Genomic DNA, 24,431 nt, shown 5'->3' with positions numbered 1-24,431 from the left:
TATATCCGAGTAAGAGAACATTATTTAAAAGGTTTCAAAGTACCAAGACATTCTACAATTCATTTGCTTTCTGCAACTCATAGCTGCCAGATTTGGTACTTATTAAAAGTGAAAAATAGATTTTTTTGCATAAAATATTGGCATAAAGATACTAGATTTAATTTGATTATAATGTTAAAAATGTGGATGAAATTATTCATATTTATTTATTTTCTTGATGTAAATATTAATTTTGGTATTTAATACGCATTATATCAACATTTAAATATATATGTAAAAACCGTGAAATCCTCAGTATTTATGTTTTTGTTGCATTTCAAAGCGTTTGTGTGTGTATTAAATGATGACACATGTTACCAGAGCTTATAATATTATATTGCTGTATCAGAAACGTGCAATAAATCAATTTCACAATCACAATAACTTTGCTTAATTCTTTTATATTCTAAATGTATTAAATATTTAACTTTTTGATTAGACAATGTCTATGCACTGATCATTGGTAAATAAGCTTTACAACAATTCAGTGTTAAGAACAAAAACATTAAAAACGTTTACCTTTATCAGCTTATATTATGATAGGAAAAATTCGTTCACTGATACTCTTTTAAAAATCTTTATTATGATTTTGTAAAGAAAAAAAAAGATTTAAAATACTGAATATAACTTACTTAATGAGTAAGACATGCAAAAAAAAAAAAAAAAAAAAAAAAAAAAAAATATGGGAAAACATCATCTTTATATATAAATGTTGAAATTGACAATTAATACGGCAATATCTTCAAATTGCTATTTAATTACTAATTTAATGGTATATATAGAGAAACATTGTTTGAAAAATGTCAATATTCTACATCAAGAAATATAATTGTCATTTAATGTCAAATTTGTGAGTATTTGTGTATTTTAATGTAAAATTATAATTCATCATATAAATATTATCTATGTATTTTGTTATTTAAAAAAGGATTTTTATTACTCTAATGTCTTTGAATAGCTTTATTATGTTGAAGACAACACTACTCGTTGTATGGAAATTAATGGAGGTTCAAGCAAAGGAAATATCGGAAGAGTTCATCGATAAATACAACAAGTACAATCAAGTTTGTAGAAGAAATGGGATATAAGGCAACAAACTGTAAAGGAAGAGAGAAAGGTACATGTTATTAGTTAAACTTCACCTTGTTTCAAATTCCTCAAAAAATTGTACTACTCTATTCGTAAAAAATATATTTCAGGGATGGCAAATCAATCGATTACAGAATTGATAAGCGATGAACTGATTAATCCTTTCAAAATATACATTTTAAAAACTTTTAAAGTAGTATTATTTACATATACAAAAAGACTGAAAGAGACGTAAGAAGTTAGAATTTTTTTTTTATCTAAATAAGGAAACTATATATACGTATGTACACATATTTAATTCCAATAGACAAGGGAAATATCACACAAGTTCATTCTGCATTGTCATCATAATCAAATCTATGTCTAAATTTTCACTTTATTTCAGTGCTATTCTGAGAAAAAAAAATTAAATAGATAACAGCAAAACATAAACATGCTCAACAGTGAATTATTACAATCACTCAAGAATTACAGGACAGTCTGGGTCACAAACAATGTTTTAAATAATTAATACTTCTAAAACTGACCAATTACTCTGCAATTTAAATTAAAGAGCCATAATTACCCACAAATCAGCCTAATAAATAAGATGTGTAAAATAAAACTTTTAATTATCAACTTTTATGCCGTTGTTTCCTTTCTTAAAATGAGGTTTAAGAAAATTGCATTCAAATTTACCTTTTTTTTTTTTTTTTTAAATTTTATCAGAGTTACCGATTGTGGATTTTCCAACCGCTTCTTAGCGTTCTGACCGATTAATCGGTACAAATAGCCATCCCTACTATATATGTATATTATTTTTGCTTTTTTTGAACAGGAATTATTGCTTTTCACTCACGCTTATCAAAAACCATGGTGAATCTTGGAAAGAATACCATTGTTGTATTTGGAACAATAACTCTTAACTCTGGAAATGCTTATGACGCTACCACAGGTATATTCACAGCACCTGATGATGGTATCTATTCATTCACTTGGACAATTCTTACAATGAGCGGTAAATATTTTAAAACAAGGATTGTTCTCAGTGATAACAGTATTGGTTATAATCATGTTGACGGCGTGTCAGGCAGTTCTAACTGGGAATCCGGAACTTCATCAGCCTTTATAAAAATGAAGAAGAATGATAAGGTCTGGATAACAACCTTTGGTGAAGGGAAATGTGCTTATCAAGAATATTCTTCATTTTCAGGATTTGGATTGTAATAGAAAAAAATGTTTGAAATAAAGGTATTCTAAAACAATAATGTGTTTCATGTACATTCATGTACGGGATATATTATAAATAAATGGAAGATAAATGTAACAGGCTTAGATAACATTAGATAACAAGAAGTTATTCTGAAAGAGAAAACCTTTGTTTAATTACTTTCATATATATTTTTATACCTTTGTTTAATTAGATGTGATCGTGAAGATTCATTAATTCTAGATTTTTATCCAAATAGACCTGTACACCTTCAATAAGCAAAGATTTTCAAAATAAATGATACGTGTTAAACTCATTATAAATGTACGAAAAACATTATATTATTTTATTTATTGAAAATTTTGAACAACTTTTTATTTTATCAATAAACTGTAACTCTCTTCTACTTAATAATAATATATCTATATTGATAAATGCATATCGTTCACCTTGGCTGTGATCAAGGGTCAACTGCTTACTCTTGATAGGCACCCGATCCCGCTTCTGAAAACGTATATTAATTTGACATTTGAAAATGAATATCACTAATTCATAGAGCGTCGACAATGAATATCTATTCTGAGTAAAGACTGAATCATTATATGACATATAGTGGCGAAGGGCTTAAGATGAAATATATGGAGATAACGAACAGAATTCAAGCTCAAAAGCCCATTAAACAATACAAAATAGGAGCAGAGCAAACACGGACCTCCGAAACATCATACATGGGATTAGGTGCCATGGAAAAGTCAGCACCCCCTTCCTATCTTTACTCGGCACTTAGGGTTAGAGAGCAGCGCTTCATTTTTATTGTGACAAAGCCCGTCGTGACATGGGATCAAGGCTTTAAAGCCTTGATGATTGTTGATTGATTTATATTTACTTTTACATCCAGTTACTAATAATTGACAATGCAAGCAACGAATAAGAATTTTTGGCACCGCCACTGAACGAAGTTGTTCATAAACTTAATTTTGTTAAAACAATTTAAATGTAACTCCTCTGTCAGAATGAATTATATCTTTAAAAATTAAGATTAAATTGAAAAAAAATATGAAAAGTAATCATTGCAAATTCAACTTTCCATAAATATTTTGGATTTGAGCATGAATTGCATGTTCAATTCTAAAATGAATCTGTATTGAAAAAGTAGAGATGGAACAAAACTCTCTTCACACACCTCCTAATTTATTTTTAATATGAGAAATTGCTGATATTACTTTTATATACATATATTGTATTTAAAAAAGAAATCACTGTGCGTGCTCAAATTACTTTTAAGTACTTTGTGAATGATATACAGAGAGGGCAAGTATATATATACATGTATAAGGCTGAATGTGCCAGCAATCAGAAATTCCTCAACCAGATAGCAGATAGTCTCATCTATTCTTAATATTATTCTTAAGTATTCTTAAATATTATATGCGACAATGTCTTTAAATAGGATGATTATCCTGAGAGTATGTCTCCTTGTTGTCTGCATAATCTATGAAGTGCAGGCAAAAGAAGTTACACAAGACTTCATTGATAAATACAACAAGTACAACACAGACTGTAAAGGAATGGGATATCAAACTAGAAACTGTTCAGGAAAAGAGAAAGGTATTTCTTAACACTTATTAATTTTTTTCCATATTAAACATAATTTAAATAGACACTTATATATGTTATACATGTATATAAAAACACACAACTTGCCCTAGTGATTGCGAAGTTTAAATGCAATAAAAGATATCATTGTTTCGGATTTTCTCTGTGCATGACGATTTGAGTTTGTGAGAGATTAACATTGCTGATGTCGTATGTAACCACAAAATCTTCGTGTATTAGCATACTAAAAACTGGCCATCAACACATAACGAGTTAATCTGCTTTTACGAAATTATTTTAAAATATATATTTGCATTGTATATATAGGGAACTTCATAAAACAATGCGAATCTACAGTTCATAGAGACCGCTCTTGCTACAAACATTTGTTACTACATGTAATTGTATTGGATTTTGGTGTTTTTAGTAATCTTTTAAGGAAGGCAAATACTGTGGGTACTGTGCGTACGCAGTATGCGAAAGAATTTGACTATAAATATCCAGATTTACTTATTTGTTGACCTAGACCCTGCTGAAATGTTAAAGTTTATTACAAATTAGTTATTTGCAATGTTATTATTATAGTATTTATTTTTATAAATACATTCGGAAGATCAGGAAAATTAAGGATACCTTTGTCTGTTTAAAGTTCCTTTTAATATTTTTTAAAAAAACTTCTTCTATTAGGAAACATCGCCTTTCATGCACGTTTATCAAAAACACAGGAAAACCTTGGAACAAACGCTGTTGTTGTTTTTGGGAGAGTAACACAAAACTCTGGAAATGTTTATAATGCTAACACAGGTAAATTCACAGCACCCGAGGATGGCCTCTACTTCTTCCAATGGACGATTCTCACAGCAGGTGGAAAATACTTTCACACTCAAATTGTCCTCAACGGTAACATTATTGGTTATAACCATGTGGACGGCACGTCAGGCAGTTCTCACTGGGCTTCCGGATCTTCATCAGCTGTTATAAAAATGAAGAAGAAAGATGAAGTCTGGATAAGAACAAATGGTGCAAATGGAAAATATGCTTCTGTAGATTGGTCATCATTTACAGGATTTAAATTGTAACAAATAAAAATGTCTGAAATAAAGATAATAAAATAAAATTGGTGTAAAATGCATGGTTCTTGATTTATTATAAAAAATTGGAAGATAAATGCAAGAAAAATGGCTTACATTCAGTAACAAGAGTTTTCTAAAGAGAAAACCCATCTAAAAGTTGTTCACTTTGATACTTTTGAAACGGTGTCTAATTTACTGTGTTAAAACATAATTACTAATCCTGGATGTTCATCAAAATGGACTCCACATTTTTAATGAGCAAAAGTTGATGAACAAAAAATAAATGTATACTAACAACAATGTGTTTTTATTTATAAAAAAAATGGTTAAAAATAGTTTTATCTCATAAATAAAATGTAACCCTGTTGACGATAGAAAAGTCCTGAAGTTTATCATAAAGCAATGTTGTACGATTGCCATTGATACCGTCACAAAATGAATCATGTTAGACTATGTTGTGTCTTTCATTGCGGGTTCAAAAATTTTCATGTTGAACTCGTTAGAAAATGAAAAGTGTTAATAATAAAATGTTATTAATATACTTAATGATAAATGATTTATTGATATGTTGATTTACGTCCATTTCGATACTTTTTCACTCATATTAAGACATCAACATATACTGGTAAAGACCTTCAATTTAGAGCTTTACTAGGCACTCAGGGCCATTGAGCAAACTCAGCAGTGAGTGTTCTTTATCGTGCCAGCTTCTATCGTGACACTGGTCCTCGGTTTTTAGGGTCTCATCTGAAAGATATGCAACTTTCATTTTAAAGTGCTGAGCGCATGGTGAATGGACAGTTGCTACCAATTTTTTTTTGTTATCTACAGAGTAAGCGGAGGAAACACTGAATTTTAAAAACTTCAGATGTGGATCAAATGCTGTGGAGGAATAAACATCTCCAGTTGACCGTAAACAACCTCATTGTGGTTTTTATCATGAAACACATAGAGATAACGAACATTATTCAATATCAAAAGTCCATAAAACAATACAAAATGGGAGCAGAGCAAATACGGACATGTACATGCAAACGCAAAAAAATTTGTAGAGAAATAAATATCATTAACGTATTTTCTATACTGAGGATTTCACGATTTTTACATATATATTTACATGTATTTTTTTTTGTACAAGCTGATTTTTTTCTCTACGAAATGATGTTGCAAATGATCAATGACAATGTAAGTAAATTTTCGAGATGATTTTAATTGAAAGAGCCTCTGTCAATGATGTCAAGAAGCCTGGAATAATTTATTTTTGGGAATGGTATTGTTTTGATGTGAATGAAATACTTATTGATAATTATTGATAATTAAATAGTAAATATTCTATATATGTAGTAGAAATTTCTTTTATCTTCTTAGCAATATTTCAAGTTCTTTGTGATTCAGTTAAAATATTTTTCGCCTGCATGTAAAATTGATTAAAATGGCAATGTACGAGGGTTGATCCAGAAGTAATGTCACAGTGTCCATATCTTTTATATTTGGCGTCATTTTATCAAAAACAATATACCAAAAGATGCATAGATATAAGTCTAATTAACATTGAAATTTTAATTTAATAATGTTTGTTTGTATTTATTTTATAGATGTTTAAAACAAAGAGCATAGGGGGTGTCGCCGCGTCACAACGGAACGTCACGTTTTAAAGTGTATTTTTTTTAGAATGAAAAAGATAAACACATTAAAAAGATTCTAAAAAGCACTTAATCTCCCATTTTTTAAAACACACAATTCTTGTAATTTCGAGTCTTTCATTGAAAATTAAATGACGGCATTGGTATTTTTGATCATAAACATTGTTGTTTTACTCTGTTGAATTGAACATAGGGATTGTCGAAATGGGTAAAAATGGCTCGACGAGTTGTATTGCATTTGTTGCTTCAAAATATGGGAATCATCACAAGCGACAATACCGTTAATTAATCAGACTTGCAGAATAAAGAATCTAAATAAGAGACATCTTAATAGATGGTTTTAGCAATTTTGGGCGAGTGATTGGTCACTGAATGATAAGCAGAGGAAAAAAAAGACCGAACGATCTATGTGATCGGACGGAAACGTTCAATGGTGCCTGATGTCAAAAAAGGCAGACGTATAGAGTGACATGCATATGTGAATTTCTAAGTTTGCCTTTTCTACTGTTCAAAATATTTTGACAGAGAGCTTAATTATGAAACGAGTGAGTGTATAATGGTACATATGTACCAAGAACTCTTTAAAAAGTAAAACTGGTGAAAGTGTTTGTGAATCACAAATATTTTTTTAATGAAACGAAGGGGAAATGCTTAAAAATATGACGGTGCGTATCCGTCATATGACATTATAGTTAGGTGCAGCGACTACCATAAATGCACATTGTTTAAAATCCGATATTTTAGAAAGTATACATCATATTACTTTGAATTTTTCAGGTCTGATTTGATATAAATAAAGCTTCCATCATGTATAATTGTGTTGCTTTACGTCGATTTATAGCAATTTTATTAAAGTTGTGACATTACTTTTGGATCAACACTCGTATTTCTGCATACTTTATATATTGGTCATATGATTTTTTTTTACAAAGAAGATACCTACTTCGATTTTCGACTGGAATTTTTTTGAGAAAGTGCTGGCTCCGGGGCCATAAAACTGATACGAGCTCACTTTTGATCTAATTGTCACCTTTTTAAAAAGAGATTAATAGTGGAAAAGTGAGACTTAGATCAAAAATGAGCTCGTCTCAGTTTTATGGCCCCGGGGCCTGATTTGAAATTTGAAAACAAGTTCTTTATTATTCTCTACAATGTAAACAATACCGAACGAAAGGATAAGACCGTATATAAGAAAACAGGACTGGATTAATGATATCATGATTCCAATTGTTCTCTCATATAAATTTATTTTATTCAGAAGATTGAGGAAACCTATCTTTTTGCCGCAGAAGGATGTAGCGTGTTTATTCTTTAGGTCAACCTGTTACCGACATAGCAGTGTTTAATATCAGTAATGTACGGTTAATCGATATAATTATAGAGTAGTAAAACACGATTTTCTGTCTTACTTCTATAGTAAAATATTGCGCCCTTTTACGTTTTGAAAACAAAATATCAAAGCATTCACTTATTTTGTTTAGCAGGATTCATATCTTTGTTAAACTGTTTTGCCTTAAAGAAGAAGGACAAACAATAATTTTATATTTAAACCAAGCTGTTTCTAATTCATTTGATTAAAATGGTGAACATGGTAACAAAATACAATTTTTAAATATCCCCTCTGTGAACATGATTCATAGTTTAGATATTAAACTTTTCTCATTAGCATGAAAAAAAAAATCAGGTGACATATTTACTGGCTTTCAGAAATTAACAACTTCCCAATGAATATTCTATATACACTGAACATACATTTTTATCTATTTAACATATAATAAATTACTTCAGTTCACGAACAGTTATTTATGTGCGTGCTGTACAGTTATTTATGTGCGTGCTGTGCGAGTTTTGGTTTCATTATTTATTATGAAACATCTGTTAACAGCACTTGTAATTTTGTAAATCCGTAACAGAAATATACATTTAATTAATTTATTTATATATAAACATTTGCCCATATTGTTTCATTTATTTCTTTATGGTATTGCATTTTTCGTGCATTTGTATTGTAAAACATGCCTTTACAGTACTTGTATTGTTATAAAGTCTTAACAGAAATATACACTTTATAATTTTTTTTGTATACAAACAATTACGCATATGGTTTAATATTTACTTAGTATTTGCTTATGGCATTATATCTTTCAACATAAGTTTAATATGCGCGATGCATTGTTGAATTTTTGACCTTTAAATGGATGAGGTGATACATGTAAGTGACAAATTATAGAAAGAACACATTAATTAATTTTAATGTAGCTTTTTGAATTTTTCTTTGTATGTTAAATTTTGTTCACAAATCTATATTTTTCAAGGATTCTTCCCGTCCTCTTTATCTCTTGTAAACAAAATAAGATTGCTGTTCGTTATCTTCGTATTTCATTTATGATTTTAAAAAAATAAATAAATTGAAAACGATAGAAATATTAATTACATTCCAAGAAATATTTTGATAATAAACTGCTTATGAGGAGATTTTCATTTAGGGATGAAGTAAATTTGAACATAAAAAGAAATATCGGCAATTGCTTGCAAAACTTTTTTCCCTGTGTGGGAGTACAAGGCAATGACTAGGTATCACATTTGTAAACATGGAAAATAAAACATACAGATACTCGATTTACCTTTTAATTGCTGTGATATTAGTATATATAGAAGGCCACACAGACAATAGGCATATTATGCTTCATGACAAAGATTTATTATTATTTTATGTCCAAAATGTAAGTATTTGCTGGAAAGATATTTTGCTGTATAACATTTGTTAGCAAATTTAAAATTGAAAGATAAATAAGCCCTTCACTCTTTCTTTTTTTTTACGTTTTTAAATAGGTCTAACATGATGAAGGCGATACTACTTGTTGTGAGCATATTGCTTGAAGTGTATGCAAAAGAAACCCCACAAGACTTCGTCAGAAAGTACAACAGATACAACACAGTCTGTCAAGGAATTGGATATGAAAAAAAGAACTGTACAGGAAAGGAAAAAGGTATTTAGTTACTATAGAACACATGGAAATGACGAACCTTGTTTAACATCAAAGGTCCATGAAACAATACGAAAGAGGAGCAGAACAAACACGAACCTCCAAATCATCAGAGGTGGGATCAGGTGTCATGGAGGAGTAAAAATTCCCTGCCGACTGGTCACACACGTTGTGTGCCCCTTGTCGTGATCGGGAAATAACGTCTTTAAATCAGTGTATAAATAATTAGCTAACAATTAGTATGAAAAACGTCAGTCAGCATTTGACTAATGATAAATTGTATTTGCTGACAAGGTCATTGTATCGACCATAGAATCGATTGTATCGAATCAACTGAGCTACATAAACTCCATAAGAAGGTATATTGCTGTACAAGTAAGGGAAGTTGACGATAGAAAAATTAAAGTCTTCACGTTTATCATATAGCTTGGTTGTTAGATTACCATTAACGTCTTTTTCAAGTAAAATATCCAAATATAAAACAGATGTGTGAGACTCATTGGTATGCTTTACCTCAGGCTCACCAAAATATATTGTATCGATAGAAGAATGGAAATTAAACTTGTTAATTGACAATACGCCGTGAATATATCTAAATGTCGAGATGAAGGCCACGGCAAGTGTTTTATCCTTTAACGCACAAGATTTTGCACAAATTTTGCTGTACATGAATGCAAAAATAGGTCTGCTAATAATAACGGGGCGCAATATTGGTACCCAGGGATATTCCAATAGATTGTTGGAAGACTTGGCCACCAAAACCACATAGATATTGTCAATCAGAAACTTAAGCATCTTTTTTATGTCGAATTAAGAGTACTTTTGTGAACAATCTGAATGCTTTTTAACTTTAGTTAATAATTTAGCAAATGACCAATGACAAGGGAAGCAAGTTTACGAATTTTTATTGAAAAAGCAGATATCAATGAGATCGAAAAACCTTGACTTTAATTTATCGTATAAAATTTGTAAAACTCTCTTTGTAAACTGTAATAATATGATTATCTGATTGTATGTTAATTTTTGTTACGTAAAACTTTAAAGTAAATGGGCAATCAAACTTCATCAATGTACAGTTATGCAGAACTTTACATTAATTAAGTTTGAAAAATGTAATCTTTTTGTTAAAAAACTCTATGGTAATCAAATTTGATCAATGTAATAATTTTACTTTGATCAAGTTTGATTGTCCATTACTTGATTTAAAAGGTCCACATCATTCGAACAGTGTGTGAAAATATTAAATAATTATGTTCTGTACCTATAGTTAAATATAATGCCATTTTTTTTTTAGAAATTGCTTTTCACGCACGTTTAACCAAAAGACAAGAGAACCTTGGCGTGAATGTCATTGTAGTATTTGGAACAGTGACTCTGAACTCTGGAAACGCCTATAACCCTACAACAGGTAAATTCACAGCACCTGATGATGGCCTCTACGCATTTCAATGGACAATATTAACCAATGTAGGTTCGTGTTTTAAAACAGAGATTGTTCATAACGGAAAAGTAATTGGTTTCGGTCATGCCGAAGGCAAAACAGGAAGCTCTAATTATGATAGTGCATCTTCATCTGCTATCATAAAAATGAAGAGGAATGATAATGTCTGGATAAGGACATTTGGTAGAGATGGAAAATTTGCTTATGATAATTGGTCGTCATTCTCTGGTTTTAAACTTTAAAAGACAGTTTTGCCATTGAGAGAAATGTGCATTAATCTTTTAAACATATGACATTTTGAATATTTCTGTGAGCTTGTCATTAAATTATATTTCATTAATTGAATAATTTGAATGTTTAATACAGTATATTTAAGATTTTAATCTGCAAATAATAATACTTTTGTTAAAAAACAAACTGGTAATCCAACGGAACAAACTGGTTCTGCTTGTTAAAAACATGTTGAAGAGTGAAAAACTTGATATTTTGAAAAAAAGGTCAAAAATTTAAAACTATAATAATACAAAAGAATTTAGCTGGGAAAGATACAGTCATCAAGGAAAGATTGCTGCATCTTATGTCCTTGACTAGGAATGCAAGTCAAGATATTCTTACACTAGTTTTACAGTCAAAGCATTGTTATTAAACATAGATGTGACAATACTATAGAAAACAATTTCAATTTTTATTGGAAACGAAATGAGCATAAAAACACCAATTCAAAGAGTGTAAACACTATTGAAAATATTACCTTGGTAAATAAAAAAAAAACTGGGGCCAGTTTAAAAAAAGAACTTACTACTAAGACCAAAAATTTTAGTTGATTGTAAGATTTTGCAAAACCTACTATTCTATTACAAGCATAAAAATATCTTGTTAAATTCTTCTTAAAGAGATTTTTTTTAAAAATACTATTGAGATTATAGGGACCACCAAAATTCATATAAGAAACAAAATCTGAATCTGTTTAAATATTTTACAGAAAACATTTAAAATGATAACATGTCCAAAAATTAAATATGAAAGGATTATAGATAACAAGTAGACATATTTAAACCTGTTAAAAATAAACATAAAATATATATGGACAGAAAAAAAATCTTAACCTGTTTAAATTAAAAATGAAATATGTAAAATATTTAACCATGGAAAATTCTGAATCTGCCCTGGTATTTAATTTGGTCATTTAATGAAATACCTTGACTAGAGAGTGTATAAAAAATAAGATCCTGAGTCATCAACCATTGAGGTGATTTACAGGAATGAGGGACCTAATTATGTAAAAAAAAAAAAAAAAAAAAAACTAGTGCAATTTTTTCTAGATTCCGAATTCCAAATAGTGAAAGCGAAACTACACAATATCATGTTTTGTGTGAAAGTTTGACAATGAGCAACGTGATATAAACATGTGACCTACTGAAAAGTCTCGATAGTCTAGGGGTATTATTCTTGCTTAGCATGTGAGAGGCCCATGTGTCCGTCCGTCTGTCTGTATGTCTTTTTCTTTATCTGTCTATCTGTCTGTTTAGCTTTTTTTCCCGCAAAAACTTTAATCTTATCCATAACTTTTGATTTTGAGGAGCTATGTTTTTAATGACAAAGAACACACGGTGGTAGGGGATACTAAATCCTATATGGCAACCTGATCCCACCTGTGATGTTTCAGAGGTCCATGATTGCTCTGATACTAAAGAGCTAGGTTCACTTTATGCATAAAATGGTCCTGTACTTATATTAACTGATTAACTTTACCCTCTTTCTCATTTCTTACATCAAAATAAAGTAGACACTTGGTGCTTTAATTTCCTGTAATAAAATTTCTTTTTGAGAATCCAGATATTGGAAAACGGGCTTTGAGAAATAGCAATGTTCTTTAAATTTGCAGAAAACATGCGTATTTGAGATCTTCAGCAAAGAATTAAAATATGACCACTGCCAAGGATAAAAAAAAATAAAACATGTTTTTGGATCTTCAGAAACAGATCTTTCATTTTGTATTTGCATATTTTGGATCAGAGGTTGTGCTCTATATTAAATATTGAAAAAATACTTCAACTTTAAGTCATTTTCAAAGAAATTTACAGGATATGAGGAAAATGACGCATTTTATGACGTAATAATTGACTAGAGAGAAAATTACGTCATGAACAATAAGATGGTCACAAACATTTCAAGTGATAAATACTGCATTTGCCACCTAAACTGAGCAGTTTAGATTTTTCCGGAAATTCTCAGGGCCAAATATGGTTCAAAGTGGCTCTTGCTCTTTGTATTGTTTAATGGACTTTGGAGCTTCACCACAGTTTGTTATTTTAATATATGTCATGCTGCAATTAAAATGCTTGTTCACGAACGCAGTCCTATGTGCACCCAGATAGAATAGGCAACAGCGAGACTTGCCCCAGCACTTTTCAAAATAGTAGGGACAGTAGCGACATGTGTATAAAATATAATTTATAGGTAAGCGGATATCGTTGAACTTTTGAGATTTTAGAGGGGTTGTGCCTGTTATTGTAGTACTTTTATGCATAAAAGTGCATGACTGCGACTTTATAAGATACCTAATTGTTATCAATTAAATAATACAGTGAAATATAGAGTAATGCAAAATATGACTCAATTTTAGTCATATCACGCTTATTTAGTTTTAATTTTCATATTTTCAAGTGGCAATGATTTGCTTCTCAAGTACAGAGAAACTGCATGTCAAAATAGTCTATGACGTCATATCTGTCAGCATGTAGCGAGATCAAGGCTTTGATTTTACATTCAAATAGTGTTTTAATGACAAGATAAGTTACACAGTTTATGTTTACAATAATTATGAGAAATAACAGTAAGTAAGAATGTATGAAAAAGAAAATTATTATTTATTCGCCAATATTCATTTGTACAATTTTAACATGACGTCATAATCGAGTTCCCGATTTTCTGCATAGACTGATCTACCTTTGGGAATCCTTAACCTAGCTGCGAGTCTATATAGATTCTCTCCATCAAAATTTTTCTGTGTCAAATACCCGGTATTTTTTTAAATTTAAATATTTATTTTATTTTTCGTTCTTTTAACGATCCTCTTGTTGAATCGTTCAGGTGTTTTTGCAAGACTATATATTGCATGCATTATGTTACAACCAAAAGTAAAGCTGATCTCTGCTTTTAAGTAGATACTGGGAGTTTTACTGAAGTAAGACATAATACTTCCGTCTTCACTTATAAAAACTTTTTTATATTGAACAAAAACCAAATGAGCGGCAAATATAGGGGCCCTGCTGTTGACGGAAAGAGGAGATTTATATCGCTGATCAATATAGATATTTGTCATTTAAAAACTGTATTATAATTTTTTTTTTTTTATATTTTATTGAAATTTTTTTTCTCCATTTTTTGAATTTTAGGTGTATTAACCTGAACGACTGAAATTAAAACAAGTATTATTTTCATCTCCACATTTTAAGCAATACGGTTTCATAACACAAGGTTAACAATCTTAAGAAATAGTGGGTTGAAAATTTGAAAAAAAGCAGATGAATATCTACATTGTTAACAATACCTTTCAATGTCATTAGATCGGACTGAAAAACAGGACTGGGTAATTGATCTTGAGCTTTACATAATTCGTATGACATAACTGTCTATATTTTTCAGGAACCAATTCATTTTATTTTCTTCATCAAATTGATGAGACATGTTTATAGCAGTTTTTTCGCTGTAGGGTGTTGCGTGTTTATTTATTGACAACCTGTTACCTTTCTTTAATCACGATTCTCTTATATTTTATATTTAAATGTTATAAAATATTGCGCTCTCTTAGTTTTGAAATCAAATTGTCAAGGCAGATTTATTAAATTTTTTCGATAATTTATTAAGGTAAGATTCTAATATTTGTTACACATACATTTTTATACACATTCTAAGTTGTTTATATACTTTAAGGATGACAGTATAAATCTCTTTACATTTCTAAAATACATCTGTTGTAATAATAGTTCACTACTTTTTATGTTAACATTGTATATTACAGTATGAGAAAGGGTACACTTCTATTTTTTTTTTCATTTTTCGATATTCTTGTAGCAGTAGTGAAAACAGTTGAGGCTATCTGGTATTGCAAATAGCCTCACTCATTGGAAACATATTTCAAATTCATTTTTTGCGTCTTGAAATAGGATGAGAATATTTGAAGCAATTCTGCTTGCTTGCTCTATGCATCCTGTATGAATTGCAAAATGGGAACTGTGCAGGAATAGAGAAAGGTATTTATATAAAAAATACTTTTGTTTAAGAAACTGACATGCATGTATATGTACATAATGAATAGATAACCCACCACTTGCCTTGAGTTTGGATAATTCAGAAATTTAGATGTAATAATGTATTTAACAGTTTCAAATTATCGTCTTCCTACGGAAATTTGAGTTAAATATTTTGTGAGTCACGTGCTTTGCCGACGTCGTACACAACCACCAAAGCCCTGAATCATTTTGATCCGTAAACAAATCATGAAGGTCAATAAGTGATAAGATTTGTTTTTTGAAAGTTTTTTTTTTAAATATTTAAAGCAATTTAGATCAATAACCCGAAGTCACTTATAAAAAGCACACTTGCTTCAACCTTTTTTTGATCAGCAAGAACTGTCACTGATAGTATGTTATGATTGTCCTTGTTATTCTTCTTTTTCAGTAAGGCAAATAAGGCTTTTTTTTTACTCATATTTGTTACTCTTATTAATGTTACCCGCGTAGCGCAGTGGTTAGAGCGTCTGCTCTTGAGTCGCTAAGTAAAGAGTTTATCTTTAAGTCGAGGTTTCGAATCCCACTGTGGGACATGGAGACCGGTCCTTCGGATGCGACCATATAAACCGAGGCACGTGTCGCAGTTGGTGCTAACACGAGAAAGATCCTTCACTGCTCAATAGCGATAAGTGCAGAGTTTGAGAGAAAATTTTGTCGACCCTTTGTCAATAGCTTGATTCGTTTTAGAATCTGTTCCTACGTAGAACAGGCCCATGCCTATCAATATCAACCAGGAGACATAAACTTTAAAGCAGGTGATAAAGGTACATATTGTATATTGCTTAACAAGTTAAGAAAGTTGACTATGTAAAAATTCATTTTAAAGCCATTTTATAGCCATATCTAAAATGCAAAAAGTAGGATTTTTTCTGTATTTTGTGATGCAGTAAAATAATTATATTTGTCATTTCTTTTCATAGAAAAGATCGCTTTTCATGCACGTGTATCAAAAGCACAGGAAAACCTTGGTAACTACACTGTTGTTATTTTTGGGTATGTAACACAAAACTCTGGAAATGCTTATAACGCTACCACAGGCAAATTCACAGCACCTGAGGATGGGCTTTACACATTCCATTGGACGATTCTCACAAATAAATTATTTCCCACTGAAATTGTTCACAACGGCAAAACTTTGGGCTATAATCATTCGGATGGCAAGACAAACAGTCATCACTTGGCATCCGGGTCTTCATCAGCTGTAATAAAAATGAAGAAGAACGATAAAGTCTGGATAAAAACACATTGTGCATATGGACAGTATGCTCATGCAAACTGGTCTTCATTTTCAGGATTCAAATTGTAACGATATTGTTAGCTGAAATAAACCTTCAAAACTTTCAAAATCAATTCAATTTATCATTTGTATTTACAAATTGGACAAAGATACCGACGGACAGAACGATTTTATGACAATAGAAACTAATTTCATTATCTAGTGGTTTAAAACCTCAAGAGATTAAAGGAATTAACACTCGATATATCAAGACATTCAGTTTCAATTAATGCACATTTAGCAACATGATGACGATCCTGTATAGTGAAGTCTATAATTACATTTCATTCAGTCTAATCCACCGTTTGTTTACACCCCCAAAAAAGATCAATTAAAATATATAAAAATTAAAACAATCCTTCTCCCTCACTGTGTTATAAAGTCAGCAGAGAGGATCGTTAATTGAGCTACAAATATTTTATATGTATGTACACCGTGTAATAGGGTTCTATGCTTAGATAATCAAACAACATTACAAATGAAGATTGATACCAAAAAACTATCAGAACTATCTGCATATTGAATTATCTTGGTGAAATACAAGACATTTGTATTTCTTAGTAATTATATACCTTTGAACGGAGTCTTAAAAAAATTAGCAAATGTACGATCAGCAGAATTTGCATATGAAAACAAAAGCAAGTCATAGTACCTTCAGGATTATTGGAGACAGCTCAGGCAATAGACATTAAATTTGCTCAATTAAACTGTAAGTATTTGATAATGAACATAACATACTCTCTAAATATTTGATTGGTTTGCTAGTGGATTTTTGTAACTGGCTAAAATTTGAATGAATTTGTTGGTGTTTTTTAACTTCCCTTCGAGAGTTTTCATTCATATTTAGACACCACTATTTGCCTGTGGGGGATTGTTGTTTTCCACTCGTACAAACTCTAACAATTTGGGGGTTCTTCCTTGTGTGATATCAGCGCAGTAGGTTTATACTTATAAATTGTTTAAAGTACGTATAAGGTTTAAACTAGGTTTTACATCTAGCTTGTTTGCTTTATTATAGATCCATGTAGAGTTAAGTGGATTTCCTTCTTAGTGTAAAATATTTTGAAAAATTAATTGTTACCAATAATGATCATCAAAAGCAATGTATACTTAATGTTAAGACATTTAGTATGTAATATTTTGTGTAATATACATTTTGTCTGCCCTAGTTTAAATAAATCACTTAAATAACACGGATGTACCAACTGGAATAAGGATTTTTCACTAATTACCTAAAAATACGTAATCCTCAATTTAAAAAATCAAACAATCCCATATGTACAATACTATTAGAATTCAATCGGAGTATTCAGTTGACTACTAGTTGACGGTCAACTGACCATCAATTGACCATTAGTTGAATTTTGCCATGCAAATGAGGGAGCATTCGACTCATTTGCATAGAGTGGACCACTATTGAATGCTCCCATATATTCTTTGCTGTTGAAGCTAGTTGAATACTCCTCTATTTTCTTTGCAGTTGACCGCTAGTTGAATACTCTCTATTTTCTTTGCAGTTGACCGCTAGTTGAATACTCCTCTATTTCCTTTGCAGTTGACGCTAGTTGAATACTCCTCTATTTCCTTTGCAGTTGACCGCTAGTTGAATACTCCTCTATTTCCTTTACAGTTGACCGCTAGTTGAATACTCCTCTATTTCCTTTGCAGTTGACCGCTAGTTGAATGCTCCATTAGTCAGTGCACGAACGTTGCATGCATTATTTGAAAAAAATGGAGGGAAATTTGAAATCTAAGACAAGCAGTATTCTTGAAAATATGAAAAGTCAAAACAATGGAGTTTCTGAATTGACATAAATATACATATAAATCTAAATGCATGTTATAAATGAATTGAGCTGGCACACTCTCATAAATATAAGTTTTTACATGCTTTTTTCATTTTCTGTGCAGAAAGGGTTATGTATAGAATTAGTCTAAAGCAATGGCATATTTTTACCAACACAACAAGAAAAGCAACAAAACACGTGATGCATGACAATTAGTTTTCAGAATTCTTTTAATATTTAAAAAAAGTAAAGAATAATAGAGACCTATACTGGGCAAGTGGATTTCCAGCAAGCAGTCATTACTTGCCCATGGGCATTTGAGATTAAATACTTTTCTTTTTCTGAATATAATTCATACAAATGAAATGTTTGTTTATAAACTGTTTCAAAGATTAGTATATTTCACAAATCAGTTGAACGCTTTTCAGAAAAAGAATTCAACTCCTAGTGGTCAACTGTTTTCGCATTATCAGTTGAAGACTCACTATTTTTGAAAGTGGATGGTCAAAAACTTTATATGAATGTCTATATTGTCAAAAATACAGGTTCATGAAATAAAATCCGACAGATAAAGAGGACATATTATTGGGCTTTAACTTTTAATTACTTGCTCGATATTTCTTTCTATATTTCTCATGAACATATTTATTTTCCTCATCAGATTGATGATACATATTCATCTCAGTTTTTGTTGCTGTAGGGTGTTCAATTTTTTCTGACAACCTGTTACATTTGAAGCAATGTTTAATTCATGAGCCATTGAGACGTACGCATCCACAGTTTGCTGATAAAGCCCGCCATGTACTCCATGTACGAATATTTTTGGACAAGTATTAAAAATCTCTGGAAATGCTTATAAGGCTACCACCGGTAAATTCACAGCACCTGATAATGGCCTCTTCTATCTCCGATGGATGATTCTCACAATGAGTGGAAAACTATTTAGAAATTGTTCACAGGGGTAAAGTTATTGGTTATACATTTTACTCTTAATTATCACACAATAAATAAATAATTTTTACAGATATATAATGCTTTTGTGTCATCGTATGGCAGATCTAATTTGGACTCCGGGTCTTCATCAGCTGTAATGAAAATGAAGAAAATTGATAAAGTGTGGATAAGAACACAGGGTGCATTTTGAGAGTATGCTTATGCGATTGGTCATTATTTACAGGATTCAAATTGTAACAAAGTTATTTGTAACAGGCCCTAGAAAACACAGATAGACCCCAGTTGAAGAGGTAGAAAAACTGGTTAGATTTGGAGAAAAGATTCTGAATCCATGCATGGTAGACTTTTGCGACACAAACACTGAATTTTACTGAATTTTACAATCGCCGACATACTTCAACACAAGGACAAGGAAATTCTTTTGTGATATAATTATTGTGCTTATAATGATAATCATAGGCCAATTGAAAATACATTTAGGAAGAAACGGCAACCGTTCTACACCCCTCCCCTCCGATCTTGAACTTCCCAGGCCATGTTTTCCTTTTGGAATGTTTTTTCTTCCTTATTTGATTTTAGTTAGAAAATTAGTTTGATAGGTGATGATACATGTACCTCTCACTAATTGTTTACAGTTTGAGGAAACATGCTGGACTATGTAGTTTTACCCGATTTTAACGATAGAATATACATACAAACTATCACGAGTAAAAGACAAAATTAAGCTCATTTTTCCTAACAATCCGACTTGAATTTCAACATATTTTCATCTTACTGCCCTATTTACATGATTTTTTTTTAAATTTAACAAACGCCTGGACCTTGGAAACTTTTTACGTTTATGTTTCGCAATATTGTTTTGTGCCGTCCATATGATCTTGTTAGGCTATAATTGAAGTGGGAGTAGAACAGGGCAACGACAAACTATTTTGAATGAGAATTGTCGTTTATGAGATGTCAACAAATATATAACAAAGGCAGTTCATGGAAGATTTTGAAATGTTGTATGTAAAGAGACTAATAAAATTGACTTAAAGAAATAATTGTCTATAATTTTTTAGTTTCATGATGTTATCAATAGAGTGGCTTGCGTGATAGTTTGCTAAAACAGATTCTGATTGCACACATAAGTACTCTGAAGTTGACATCAAGAAGATGCTTGAGTTTCTTATTTCCAATATCTATGTGGTTTTTGGAGACCAGGTATTCCAACAATCTATTGGAATTCCCATGGGTACAAATTGCGCTCCGTTATTAGCAGACTTATTTTCATATTCATATGAAGCAGAATTTATGCAAAATCTTATGCGTGAAAAGAAGAAAACACTTGCTGTGGCCTTCAACTCGACATTTAGATATATCGACAACGTATTGTCAATTAATAATGATAATTTCCATTCCTACGTCGATACGATATATCCTGGTGAGCTTGAGATAAAAGATACCACAGAGTCCGACACTTCTGCTTCATACTTGGATATTTTACTTGAAAAAGACACTAATGGTAATCTAACAACCAAGCTATATGATAAACGTGATGACTTTAACTTTTCTATCGTCAAATTCTCTTACTTATGCAGCAATATACCTTCATCACCTGCATACGGAGTATATATATATCAGTTGATTCGATACGCAAGAGCATGCTCTACGTATGAACCATTTCTTAAACGAGGTAAATTATTGACAAGCAAGTTGATGAAACAAGAATATCAACAGTCTCGTTTAAAGTCATCATTTCGTAAATTCAGTGGTCGATACAATGACCTTGTCAGCAAATACAATTTATCATTGAGTCAAATGCTGACTGACGTTTTTCATACCAATTGTTAGTCCATTATTTATACATTGAATTGACTACGGATTTTTTCCGTTATTTCCTGATCATGACAACGAGCACACGGCGGGTGTGACCGGTCGGCAGGGGATGCTCACTCCTCCTTGGCACCTGATCCCACCTTTGATGTTTCGGAGGTCCGTGTTTGCTCTGCTCTTATTTTGTATATTGTTTAATGGACGTTGAGATTGAATACTGTTCGTTATCTCCATATCCTTCTTGCATAAGCGCCGACGTTGTCAAGAAAGTTGCCTTTAAATTTGTTTATAATAAAAATCATCACAAAACAATAAGAACAATGATGAAATGCAACATCTCTCTCTCTCTCTCTCTCTTAAAAAAAACTAGATTTATGCTAATTTAAAACAAAAAAAAAAAAATACAAAAACCAGAAAGGAAGGGTTCATAGAAAAAATATTTAACGTGAGATATTTATTATTTCCTGTCAAAAGATAAACGAGTAAGAATTGACATTTTTAAAGATTTATTTTACATATTCTCCTTATAAAAATTCAAATTATAGAAATTTAATTAGTCTAAATAAATCAAAATGTACAATAACCATATTTATTTAACTTCTGAAGTCAATGTCAGAGGTATATCTATAAAACGCATGTGGAGCTCATTTTCTTTTCAAAAAGAACATGATAATCAATGTATTTCTTTGCTTGCTGGGATGTTTGACGGTGAATGCAGTACGAATAAAGCTTGGGGATGTTGTTCAAGGTAAGAAATAATCTATAAAGTCATTTTAAGAATAATTAAGAAATTTTATGTCAATAATTTAGTTGTTTAGAGTTATTTTGCAAGAAAACATAAATTCAGTCCTATAGAATGTTCTGAAACATACCGAGTTACATATTATGTAATTTTCGTGATTGACAAAAGCAGTTCTCATAACTCTAAATACAACATCGTGAATTAACAGGATTCCATTGTTATATTTATTCATTAAAAATAAAGTACACACCATTTACGGGACAAAAAAATGCCTTACGTAGTATTCAGGAACATAAGTGTATATTTAGTTTTTTTATGTATCTCATCAGGAATTGAATCCGGTGGACCAATATTTTATTGAATAGGAGACGGATTAATGTCAAGAACGGGTATCAAAATGTGTGCTTTTATTATTTAATTTTACTTTGTTTGCTTATTCACTCTCCCACTTACCAAGACTTAATAAATTGTAGAAATCACAGAACCCACTTCTGCTCAAGTTTCAAATGTAAACTGTTCGGATAACGGAGCACTTGTCTTCAGAGGAGGTGATCCAACTAGATTTTTTGGTTCATTATGTCTTCCTCCGCCAGGAACGGTAAAACAATGTGCAGTTTTCAGTAAGTCAAACCGAAATTTTATATGAAGAATACATACACTGCTTTATATAAAGACAATGATCTTGGCATGATGAAGCAGTAATATTTATTTCTACTATAAATGCCGAGGAACTACTTTTTGATTGTAACGAAACAAATACTAACTATACACTTTCGGTCTTTTATTCTCAATGTTTTCACATTCATGTACATGTGAGGTTAAAAATACTCGAAATGTAGTAAGAGTCTTATATATAAAAAAACACGAAGAGATTCTATTGATATGTTGTATATTGTAAAATATATATTTATTTTGTGAAAATTGGATATGAAGGTACAATTTTTTTAACTTAAAGAATACATGTACCTCTGTCTTTTCTTTAAATTAATAAATATTCATGTTTAATTTAATCTTAACAATTGTTTAAGACGCTGGTGCACGTGAAGCGTTTGTGTGTCCACAGAAAAGCTACCTCAATGGACTCAACTTTGAAGGAGGACTGAGACGGCTCATATGTTGTTCAGGTTAGTACCTGTAAAAACGTCTTATTTAGTGATGAATACCTGTACGAGGATTGATCCAAAAGTTATTTCACCACTACTTGTCAAAATTGTCAACCAAATTTTCATACAGTAGTAAGTTCATCTTTTAGACTTTTGCCTTAAAATTTCATTCAGACATTTGCAGTACTAAATTGTGAAAAAAAATCAAAATAAAACAAAAAATTGGTTTGACTATATCCACACAGCAAGAATGTAATTACGTCGTTATGTTTTTATTTGACTTTGTTTTTCTGGATACAATTTAAAATCAAGACTATTTTAGATAAAAAAAGTATCTTATTCCCAAGTTTTCGTGTTGCTTATATATGCAAGTATCACAAAAAAAAAGTATGGTAAAGTAAATCTGGATCCGAACTATATTTTTTCTACCCCCCCCCCCCTTGAATTATATCTGTACTTATAATGTAAAAAAACGACATAAAAAAGCTATGATGTCACTGTAAAAACTGTTCAGGATTCGAATCTCAAACACGTCTGAAATGGGTAGATGCAATATGTTCAATTTATGCAAACTGTTTTCCGCAAAAAAGATGAAATTGTTGAATTAAGTATAGGACCACAAGTTATAGAATCATATGTAGTAACCCTGTAATATACATTTGTGACTTTCCATCATTTCAATTACTTGTATTTCTCTTTCTAGTGATTAAATACAAATGTTATTGCGTCTCCTTTATTTTCATAGTGTTTGGAATTTCCTACAATGACAAAGAATGTGGGAGATGGTTTCGAACGGAACAAAACTTTGTATCACCGTTTGGGACCGGATATTTAGTTACCGGAAGTCAACCAGTTCCAGACGGGTAGGTATAAAACACATTTTGATAAACGATTTTCTAATGAAAAAGAAAAAAAAAACATTATTATCAAGATTTTAATTTTAAAAGATTGAATAAAATACTGCTTTTTTGTTTCAGAATGGGAGGTTATCTTGGTTTTGTCATCAGGGAATGCCTATACATAAGAAGTCACGACAAGTTTAATTATCTCAAAGATATCATCCATTTTATAAAATAAAAAAAATCTTATTTTTTCATATGCATTACATTAAAATCAATTTTTAAACCTCAGCGTTGATCTTCAGTTTTACAATATACAAATAAGTAAACCTTATAAAGCTGAAATAATTTATGTATATAGAGATAGAAGGATAAAGTCCACCAAGTTTTGTTTCACTAATGACAGTTCTTCTCTTCTTTTCATGTAACTGCATCCCTATTTTTCTTTGAACAAAAAAAAATCTTCAAATTATAAGTTGTTCGCCTCCCCTGTAACTGGTCCAAATACCTCAACCAATTCCAATTAGTAAACTCTGCCCAAGTATGACGGCACGTAGTATCTC

General features: G+C 30.9%; 3 protein-coding genes and 2 long non-coding RNA genes across 5 annotated transcripts; 4 read left to right on the top strand and 1 right to left on the bottom strand.

The window, feature by feature from the left end:
* Window positions 1-1,980: 1,980 nt before the first annotated feature.
* Window positions 1,981-2,334, top strand: LOC134280896 (cerebellin-2-like). The gene has a single exon (XM_062763347.1). The coding sequence runs from the start codon at window positions 1,981-1,983 to the stop codon at window positions 2,332-2,334; it is 354 nt and encodes a 117-aa protein (XP_062619331.1).
* A 2,262-nt stretch (window positions 2,335-4,596) lies between these two features.
* Window positions 4,597-22,474, bottom strand: LOC134280901 (uncharacterized). The gene is made up of 3 exons (XR_009994982.1): window positions 22,380-22,474; window positions 16,405-16,551; window positions 4,597-4,885 (listed from the first exon to the last, which is right to left on the bottom strand). It is a non-coding gene; the product is annotated as an uncharacterized LOC134280901 (long non-coding RNA).
* On the top strand, window positions 9,462-11,319 carry LOC134280891 (heavy metal-binding protein HIP-like). Its single transcript, XM_062763341.1, has 2 exons — window positions 9,462-9,619; window positions 10,911-11,319. Exons 1-2 carry the CDS (start codon window positions 9,469-9,471, stop codon window positions 11,297-11,299), a joined length of 540 nt encoding a protein of 179 aa, XP_062619325.1. The 5' UTR covers window positions 9,462-9,468; the 3' UTR covers window positions 11,300-11,319.
* Window positions 14,889-16,396, top strand: LOC134280900 (uncharacterized). The gene is made up of 3 exons (XR_009994981.1): window positions 14,889-14,927; window positions 15,227-15,313; window positions 16,273-16,396. It is a non-coding gene; the product is annotated as an uncharacterized LOC134280900 (long non-coding RNA).
* LOC134280899 (uncharacterized) lies at window positions 21,810-24,363 on the top strand. The gene is made up of 5 exons (XM_062763354.1): window positions 21,810-21,932; window positions 22,400-22,546; window positions 22,955-23,050; window positions 23,775-23,892; window positions 24,007-24,363. Exons 1-5 carry the CDS (start codon window positions 21,851-21,853, stop codon window positions 24,104-24,106), a joined length of 543 nt encoding a protein of 180 aa, XP_062619338.1. The 5' UTR covers window positions 21,810-21,850; the 3' UTR covers window positions 24,107-24,363.
* The last annotated feature ends 68 nt before the right edge of the window (window positions 24,364-24,431 follow it).

This window comes from Saccostrea cucullata, unplaced genomic scaffold (genome assembly GCF_032062105.1).
Source record: "Saccostrea cucullata isolate Sc308-1 unplaced genomic scaffold, CSIRO_AGI_Scuc_v1 ctg422, whole genome shotgun sequence".
In the NCBI taxonomy this organism is placed as follows: Eukaryota; Metazoa; Mollusca; class Bivalvia; order Ostreida; family Ostreidae; genus Saccostrea; species Saccostrea cuccullata.
The sequence above is the reverse complement of the archived record's forward strand: the minus strand, read 5'-3'. Positions and strand labels throughout refer to the sequence as shown.